The sequence below is a fragment of the Diplotaxodon limnothrissa genome, linkage group LG6 (genome assembly GCF_057381915.1).
Source record: "Diplotaxodon limnothrissa isolate DT_005_m linkage group LG6, D_limnothrissa_male_GT1.1, whole genome shotgun sequence".
NCBI classification, from domain to species: Eukaryota; Metazoa; Chordata; class Actinopteri; order Cichliformes; family Cichlidae; genus Diplotaxodon; species Diplotaxodon limnothrissa.
The window spans coordinates 11,991,625-12,001,434 of record NC_140601.1 but is presented as its reverse complement, the minus strand read 5'-3'; the positions used below and the strand labels follow the sequence as shown (position 1 = coordinate 12,001,434).

Here is a 9,810-nt window from a genome sequence, read left to right as displayed (position 1 = left end):
ACAAATATCTCAACTAACCATATGGCAATATCTCAGTGCATTTGGGCATGTAGACATGGCCAAGACGACCTGCTGAAATCCAGACTTCAGTGACTTTAAACGTGGAATGGTTGTTAATGCTAGATGGGCATTGCTGATGGTCTGGATTTTCCCGCACAGCCATCTCGAGAGTTTACAAAGGATGCTCTGAAACAGAAAATATCCAGCGAGTGGCAGCTCTCTGTGAAAAACTGCCTTGTTGAGGTTAGATGTTTACGGCATGTGCAGAAGAGCATCTCTGAATGTGTAACATGTTAAATGTTGAACTACACTAGCAGCACTAACTTGTACACATCTTTCTTGTGTAAATGTAAATGCCTGTGTTATTATGTATTATACACAACGGAGAGATCGCAAACTGTGTTTCATTGTTCTTATAATAAAGACATGTAGAAAAAGAGAGCGATTCTTTTCTATTCAGAAGACCACACCAGATGCAACTCCTGTCAACTAAGAACAGGAAACTGAGGTCACAGTTTGCACAGGATAAATCAACAAGACTGGAAAAATATTGTTGGTCTGATGAGCGGATTGCTGCTGTGATATTTCGACAGGCTCGGAGTTTGGTGTAAACCACATGAAAGCACAGATCCATCCTGCCTTCTCTCGATGCTTCAGGAGGCTGGTGGCATTATAGTGTTAGGGTAATTTTTTTTGGCACACTTTCTCAAACATAATAATGAGCTCTCTGTACTCAAATCACCTCAACAGTCACCATATCTCAATCCAATAGAGCACCTTAGGGCTGTGATGTAACAGGAGATTCAGCTGCCATCATCATTATGAATCAAAAATCCACGAGCAGCGTTTCCAGCACCTCGTTGAATCGTTGCCACAAATTAGTAAAGGCACCTTTTAAGCAGCCACTGAGTTAATTTCACTTTTATTTAGGAATTAACAAAGAAACTGATTTAGTCAACGAGTTTATTTCTTTCCCAGACCGAGATGAAACTAAAACGACTGAAAATATTCCGAATGATATTCAAAATGTTGCACGCTTATTCTACAAACAGTCCCCTCAATCATCTCAGGCAGCCCCACCTGCAGAGTTAAAAAGCCCTCCTCCTAATAGATTTATCCAAAAGCTTGGAAAACAGTCATTCATCAATACTGGGAAAGGCCTGAAAGCCATAACAATGTGTAAACTCTGGACCCCCCCCCCCAAAAAGTACACAATATATCTCAATGTTACAATAGCCGCAATTTCTTAATTCTAAACAACTTACATTTTAACAAAAAGGCACAACAACAACAAAAAAATTTACTTTGACGTTTTCATAAATATGCTCATGTGTCTTCTTGCCAATGTTGAAATGAAAAGTCCAACAATGCCTCTCATGTCTGCACCGAGTACAAAGCTATTCCTGGGAACAGATCAGTTCAGCATTGAGACTGAGGAAGGGTAAACCACACGTCCGGTCTACTCTCATATTTAAAAAGAAGTCTACCCCTAACTTTGTATGCATGCAGAAGACAAGAGTTACTATTTTTGACATTTGCTTTCATGTAAATCTCTGCAAGAAAGTGAAGAAGAAGAGCAGTAGACAAAATGTGCAACTGCTTTTTATCAAACTCAAACAACAAGCTCAGACTGACAGTGAAACATGACGGGAGCAGGTATATGTAATCCACAATACATGTGGCAGTCAAACTGGACAGTACAGGTCATAGACTGGTCCAAACAGATGTTCAGATGGAAAGGTTACTCTCTCACTCTCTCTCTCTCACACAGTGCAGAAATCATTCATGATCATTGGCATCTTCCTCTTCGTGCACTGCTGCCTCCAATCCTTCATCTCCCAAGTCACCGTGTAATCCCTCTTCACCAATCTCATCATGAACCACATATCCCTCATCCTCTTCCTCCCCAATTTCAAAACCTTCCTCTTCATCCTGGTTCTCCTCATTCTTGTTCCCCTGCTCCTCCTCCATCTTTTGCTCCTCCTCCATCTTTTCCTCCCCCTCTTCTTCCGTGCCTGCTGCTGCTACTGCTGCTTCTTCTGATGCTGCTGCTGCTGCTGCTTCTGATGCTGCTGCTGCTGCTTCTGATGCTGCTGCTTCTGATGTTGCTGCTGCTTCAGCAGTCTCTCCTGCTTCTCCTTCGACCACCTCTTTGCTAATCTCCCCCTCAGGAGCAGGCTCATCTTTGGCAGGTTCTCCTTCCGCCTGGCTCTCTGCCGCTTCGCCTGTGACCTCCAACTCCGATACGTCCATTGCCATGCTGTCTTCTGGATCCTGTTCATCTTGGTTACCAGTGAACGGGTTCTCACCCTGACGAAATAAAAGAATTGAGAAAAATAATGACATTTTGACCCACTGCACTCATGGTCAGTTATGCATGTTTGCATCAGACAGTTTCTGCACGCTACAACCCATACAGCTGATGCAAACCTCCAAAGTGTTATGTTATTAATCAGATTTTTTCCAAGTATAAGTTCCCTTTTTTCTTAACAGTGCATTTACTGACACGACTGGTCTTTTGTTCTTTGTGTTTACAAATAAATAAATAAATATATACATACAAGTAGTTGGTGCATATTTATAATCACATTTATTTCTGATGCAAGCCCACACAGGACTCTGCATACCTTGAGGTAGCTCTCCAGCTTCTTGCCAATGAGTTTGTGGTTAAGGATGCTTCGAGCAACCGACAGACTGGCCCGCTTGGACTGCTCCATCATACCCTTCAAATAAACAACATTTCCATGTCAGAACAAAACATCGTAAACAATAGCCTCAGCTCTGTGGCACCATTTATAAAATTAGTGCAGGACTTCGCAGAGTTACTGCATTTAAAAAAAAAAAAAAAAAAAAAAGGCACTGCACAAACGGAGTGGATGGGACAAACTGTTACCCCATCGTCTGACAGTCTGAAGTTGTAAATGTTTTCTGATAAGGCAGAATCAATATTAGCCAACCTCTGGCCTTCAGTGCTTCAGTGAAAAGGTCAGCAGCAATGTCTCTACAGAAATCAGGACCCAGTTTCACACAGCCTACAAACATTGCTGTGTAAGCAGCTTCATATACAAATCATTTTCTTCTACTGTCTACATCTGCCAATTAAATGAAACATTCTGCAGAATGACAGGACGGTGTAGTTGGAAGAAAACAGTTACTACATGAAACTGGTCACAACAACATTTGTGACTTTCTCAATGATGCTGAAATTATTATTATTTTTGGATGCACTGCGTGCTATTTAGATCCATTTATACGGCCGATATCTCCAGAACCAGACAAGCCACACCAAAATAATAACGATGATACCCGAAGGACGGCGATAAAAATAAAAGGGCACTGATTTGAATGTAGTATTGTACTTTTAAACATATAGGCTTGTGGGGCAGTCCATTTGCAGAAGACCTGCTGTACCTTGCGGTTGTAGTTGTGGTCAGGAGACTTGATGTGTTTCTGTATCAGGTGGGGCTGCATGGGAATGAAAAGGTCACATGCTGCACAGTGAGCAGCTTCCACCTTCCTCATAAAGTGCTCCATTCCAAGCTCTGTACAAGCGTGAGAGAAATATCTGTAGTGAGCAATCTATGCGCATCTTCAGTTCAACACACAGCAGGAGTTTCTGCTTACCCCTGGTGAGGTCCTGCTCTTTGTACACCTGGCAGATTGCAGCACTGTGGTTCTCCAGCTGGCTCACCCTCTCCTCTGTCTTCTTAAACTTATTCTGCAAATACTCCTACAAACGAAAGTTTTTTTTTCAGTTTACAGTTCATCAAACGTTTACCTCGCCCAATATCTTTACTCTTGCATACATGTATAAATCACGCGTCGGCTCTGGAAGATCACTGCATAAATATTTCAGCAGATTCAACCAGAAGTGTTTTTCCATTTAACCACACTCCAAATTGTTTTAGTATATTTACAACAAGCACTTGTTGCACTGTAACATTTCTAAAAGCCTATGATTGGCAAGTTTCTTCAGTTTCGGTTCTTCATTAATCATAAATATGACTTCCAATAAATTTGAGTTACCTGCAAAAAGTCTGTAGTGGGCTTGGACAACTGGCTGGAAAGGAACTTAAAGTGGTCCTTGTGGAAGCGACTCTCAAGATGAGCCTCCATTTCTTCCTTGTAGAACGAACGGAACTTGCACACAGAACATGCAAACATCACCCTGGAAAAATATTTAAAGTCTTAGTGAAAAAAGCCCATCAGAAAGAGCCACAGGTGAGATTGAAAACAAAAACAGCAAATGAGAGTTGAAAGAACTTTCTAGGAGTTTGTAAATTCACCTTTCCAGGAATCCTCGTCTCTTCCTCATTTTTGGGTGTCTGTCCTGACCCTGGGCCGGTGTCTGTTTGCCCTGTGGCTTTTTCTTCTCTTCCAGTTTGGATGCAGCTAATCAGGAGCAAGAGTGCAGAAGACACGTATAGGAACAACCCCAATCAAAAACAAACAAACAAACAAACAAACAAACAAACAAACAAACAAAAAAACAAAACTCCAAAACAAACAAAAACAGAGACAGTGTAAATTGTAAATAAATTATTTAACTGTATAGAAATAATTAAAGAAATAATGAAACACAATATCAAAAGATTCAGAGAATCTGGAGAAACCTCTATACGCAAAGAAAAAACCCAAAAACTAATGCTGGGTTTCCACAATATTCAGTTAACTCAAACTAATAATTAAAAAAAAAAAAAAAAAAAAAAAAAATCAGTGAGGAGTCACTGGAGTTAAGCTTACCTTTATCACCTTCTTCAGCAGGTTTTGTCTCCTGCAAAGAAAAATATTCATTACTCAAAGAAATTTAAAAAAAAAAAAAAAGTCAAAAATAGCTCCATCATCTGAACTTAACAGATGTGTATTGCTGGATGTAGTCATGCTGTCATAAATATTTGCAACACATATTCAACTCAAATCTGTGACATTGTTTGATCATGAAGGAAAAAAAGAACATCGCATTTAGCCTTTTTGTCTGTTTTGTAAAACCTCATCCTCATTTACATTTAAATTATTATTTCCATCTGAAACTGTACACCGGTTGCTTAAAGCAATTTCCTGGGACAAGTTAATTAGATCCTAAAGTAATACAATAAACCTTTAAAATGCCACTGTTGACAAAAGGCTGATCCACTAACCGCAGCAGCTGTTGTCTTTGGCTCACCACCATCGCCGTTTTTCTCTGGTTGCTCTAAGAACACGGAGCACACACATAAGACCAAGAAAGACACCAAAATATCTGCCAAGTAATGAGGTCTTTTGAGAATAGCACACAGTCGACAAAAACAGTACCTTGCGTAGCCTCTGACTCGGCACTGTCCGTCTTGTTCATCTTCGACTCTGGCTCATCACCTGATGTCGGGGTCTGCTTTCTTTTCTTCTGAATATCCCGCTGTGGCTTCACCTGCTACAGTACACAGAAATCAGTTTGCACACAAATGCATTTAGTGATAATAAAAATAAATACAAACCTGGACAATACACCTTCAACTTAGAATTAAACACTAATAGATGCTAGACTTAATGTTTGGCAATGTTCATATTCTCCTCGTGGCATTTCCACATCAATAGTGTTAGCCTCATCTTAAGACAAGCCAGAATTGGGGCAAAGGAAAGAAAAGGGAAAAATCTATCTAAGCTACTTAATGAAAAAAAAAAAAAAAAAAAAAATCAACATCCGGACAGTTATCAGGGCAATGAATTGTGTGGGGAGATGTGGGATTTGTCGTTACTGTGGATGCAGGGCAGTTACTTTCTTCTGGAACTAGAAGGGCAAGTGATACTGTAAATATGTGTTGGGCACTATCTGTGACAAACTGCTTTAGGTAGCAAATAGCAGGCACAGGCAGTTTAGCAAGACTTGCCAGTTGACTGAGAATACAAAAGGAGGGAATTAGAAAGGGCTTAACTTTTTCCAGGTATCTGAGGAGGTCTTATTTGGCTGGAGGTACTTACTTTGTTAAGGGGTCTCTTGCGGCCTCGCTGCCGGCCAGCCCGTGGGCCCCCTCCAAAATGCCTCCCAGGAAAGTCGTGAGGCCCTTGAGTAGAACCCTGGAAGCCCCCACTCTCAGGGTACATGCGGTTGGACAGGAGGGAAGGGAGCTTTCCTCTACCACCTCCTGGAGAGTGGCCACGGTGGGACTGGCCACCGCTACCACTTCCCCGCAAACCTCCGCTTAATGGAGTGGGGTCTGACCTGCGGTTTCCAAACCCTCCAGTAGCTCCTCGACCCCCGGCGCTTCCACCCCTTCTGGGGGAACGTCGGCCTGCTCCAGCCCATCCTCCACCTCCAGAACCTCCTCCTTGGGGACTGGTGAAGGACTCCCTCATATTCTGTCGCATTTTAGCGACTCCATAGGAAGAGGAGGGGCTGTCAAAGCCTCCTCCTCCTCCTAGCCCAAGTCCCCCTCCGAAGCCCTGGCCTCCTCGCTGACTCAACAGCATGCTGTCCTCCCGGCCATCACCAAAACCATAGCTACCGCCGCCAGATCTGTAGAGATCTCGGGAGGAGGCAAAAGCGGAGGAGCGCGAGTCGAATGACTCGTACTGGTCAAACCTGCAGGAGGGAGGAAGAGGGTTGGTAGAGAAGAGCAGAGAGCAAGGGAGGCAGAGGGGCAGCCAGGTTTGGATTTCTCCACCTGCTATTCCTTCTCCTCTGTGGTCTCGCTTTCTCCATGTTTTCTTGTCACTCCCAGCTTCATTTCAGAAAACAAATTAGATCAAAAATTAATGATCCACAACAACTTAAACACTGTGCTTGTGGTACATTGAAAGGTTATTCCTCTTGTTTTTAAAATCTCAAGTCTACTGCAGATTAGGGAAATGCAGTTAATTTTTTAAGCCTCCCTCCTTTTTAAAGGATGGGCTGTAAAACCCTGAACAGACATGAACATGGTCCATCAGAATCCACAAGAAGTAAAGTGTCCTGGGAACTGACTCAATTACAATAAATACTGATGAAAAGGGGTTTATATACAAAAAAAACAAAACATATATACTGGGCATTTTTCAAGGGGAGATTGTGTTTCTGTAAATACATTGAGCATCCTTCAATAAACATTTCAGCTTAACAAGGCATTATCAGGGCACCTGTAAACCCATCTCTCTTCAGTAACCTAAAGCCAGAAGACAGGGTTAGGTCACACAGAGGATGAGAGAAACAACGTGTGTAAACACAAACACAAAGCCGGGACAAAAGCAATGCTCAGAGTTTTAAATAAAGATGGATTGGCTTTATATGCAACAATGTCAGTTTGTAACAAATGGAAAAGCTGGTCTGTAACTGCACCTCCAACAGGGGACCATGCATTTCACAATGTCTTTGGTTTAAAGGATCACATCATCATTTTCTTCTCAATAAATGAGGGATACTGCAGCATAGCAAATGGGAGCAAACAATGCATCCTCAGATGCCGAGGCATTCAAATGCAGCCTGGACGATACGATCTTCTCATCAAGCGGGAATTGAGGCAACTTGTTTCCAACAAGGATTGAGTGCAACAGTAATGCCGTAACAAAGACTAAAACAGCACAATTTACTGGTGCAACCTCAACAATTTCCAAAGGATATCAACTCTCCAAGTCTCTGCAAACAGTGGTATACCTTTGTTTGTTTTACCCCCAACCACTGTGAATAACTGTTCTTCAGAATCAGTGGAGAATCGCAAGCTAGGAGGGCAGCCAGGTGTGAATTGGTCCTAATGCTGGACTTTAAAATTAGAACGGCTATTAGAAGGCCTAAGCATTTACTGAGACAACTGTAGAACAAAGTGGTAACTTGACATCAGCCAGACATGACGTGACACTAAGAGACGATGCGCTCAAGCAACCAGAGGGCCAAATTTGTTATGCAAATTTGGCACATATTCAGGTGCATGGATGTGTGGGAATGATACCCTACTAAGAAAGATGGTATGAAGCATAAAAAGGAAAGTACTGTTACCTGTCACTCCGACCCCCTTTAAACCCCCCCTCCAACTGAGTGAGCATGTCCAAGCGCTGGTTAATCTTAGCAATGACTGCATCTGCATGGGTGCCCGTCGATGAGAGCAGAGATGCTCCCGAGAGCCCTCTTTTCATGTGGCTGCTGCCACCTCCATAGCCTCCGAGTCCAGACATGGAATCCTTATAACCTCCCCCGTGCATATCGAAACCACCAGAACCTAGTAAAGGGGGTGGGGCAAAAAGAATAACACACTCCCTGTGAGGAAACAAATTAATTAAACAGAATAAACATGCACTACTTACTTGCTTCATGAATAGCAGTAATTCAGGGCTGAGTGTACCAACTTACCTCTGCTTCCAGAACCGCCACCTCCCCAACTGGAGTAACCTACAAAAAGAGAGAATATGGACTGATAATACAAACGCACTGGGAATTTTATACTAACAGGTCCACAAGCATGTGCGGATTTATTACAAGGAGCTGTTCAATAGCGCAAATCGTTCAAAAGCATAGGAAGGTGGAATCCACTGCTATAACTATAACCATTTGACAATTGATTTGCAAGCTTTCTGTCTTAATAGAGTTGTGCAGTTCAGAAAGGAACAGCAATTAAATCCAAAGACTAAGAGGCATCTTCTCAGAGGCGGCCATTTTATCAGCTAGCCTTTAAACTATTCCGACATTGACTCCATTTTAAAAGAATAAGCTAACGAACTTTGGCAGAGCAAGTGACAAACCGCCCAAGGCCCATAAAGCCGTCTGCGTTAGCATCGCTAGCAAACAATCTGCCCGACAGCGAGATGGGCCGCGTAGCTAGCAGTGTTTCATTAATCGTGGCCGATGGGCCTAGCGTAACGCTGACGATTTTTTTTTTAATTTTCGCTAAAACAAACCTACTGGTACTTGTCAGATTTTGTAATAACTGGTAAGAAAATACAACACGACTACTGTTTAGCTAGGTATTTGTTTCAGGCTGCAACCGGCTAAAGGCTGGCTCTTATGCTGGGGAGTTTTTTTTTGGTTGTTTTTTTTTAAACGGCATTAGCTTAGCTAACGGCTAACAAACTGGTCATGTTTCAGGGGAACAAAGCATGTGGCTAACTGGGTAACTATCAATATCTATAGCCAAATGTGAAACAAAAGCTAAACAGATTATATTTACCAGAGCCGTAACCCCTGCCTTCCATGATATTTTGTGCGCTGTTTGGACGAAACAAGCAACACGAGCGGCTACAGATCCAAGAAAAGAGTAGCTGCTTGTAGCAAAATGTATCGAGCAAAGTCCGACACGTCAAAACCACGTGACCGACAAGGCCTCGTTACGTCATATGAAGGTGAATATATATTAAATATAAAATTGTTTTAAATATCAATAATAGATTTAATAAAGGCAAGAAGAATGTCACCACCGTATCCTGGTCTTGACCAAAGGCTACATGTGTAGTGTAACGCCCATAAATGTAGAGATTAATATTGAATAATCAATCTATCAGTCAATCAAAGACTCAGTGTACTATATACAGAGGTATACAGTTTGCCCTGAATTGAAACATCTTAACTATGTACATACACAAAATATGTTAAACAGAGTATTTGCTTCTGTAAATATAAATATTGCCAGTAAATCTTCATCAGCTGTCATTTGAGGTGCACAATAAAATGTCTAATATATGTATATGTGTATATCTTCCGACAGAAGACGAGACTGTTATCACACACATTTAAGATTAGGAAATCTTAAATATTTCATCTCTTCAAAGCACAAAGACCAGTGTTAAATTGACTCCCACAGAATCATTTTCAACACTTTTTCAGGGTTTACATAGTCCACACTCTTTAGAATTAAATCCACATTTTTAAAATAG

At 41.7% G+C, this 9,810-nt stretch overlaps 1 protein-coding gene across 2 annotated transcripts; it reads right to left on the bottom strand.

The window, feature by feature from the left end:
* Positions 1–961: 961 nt before the first annotated feature.
* On the bottom strand, positions 962–9,229 carry akap8l (A kinase (PRKA) anchor protein 8-like). Of its 2 annotated transcripts, XM_085356794.1 has the most exons (13): positions 9,108–9,229; positions 8,294–8,332; positions 7,943–8,162; positions 5,956–6,556; positions 5,293–5,407; positions 5,139–5,191; positions 4,744–4,774; positions 4,287–4,392; positions 4,027–4,168; positions 3,625–3,730; positions 3,412–3,542; positions 2,628–2,723; positions 962–2,310 (listed from the first exon to the last, which is right to left on the bottom strand). In XM_085356794.1, exons 1-13 carry the CDS (start codon positions 9,130–9,132, stop codon positions 1,780–1,782), a joined length of 2,196 nt encoding a protein of 731 aa, XP_085212920.1. In that variant the 5' UTR covers positions 9,133–9,229; the 3' UTR covers positions 962–1,779. The 2 variants fall into 2 exon arrangements, with proteins under 2 accessions (XP_085212920.1, XP_085212919.1); XM_085356793.1 differs by lacking the exons at positions 8,294–8,332; positions 9,108–9,229 and having other exon boundaries at positions 7,943–8,282.
* Between the last annotated feature and the right edge of the window lie 581 nt (positions 9,230–9,810).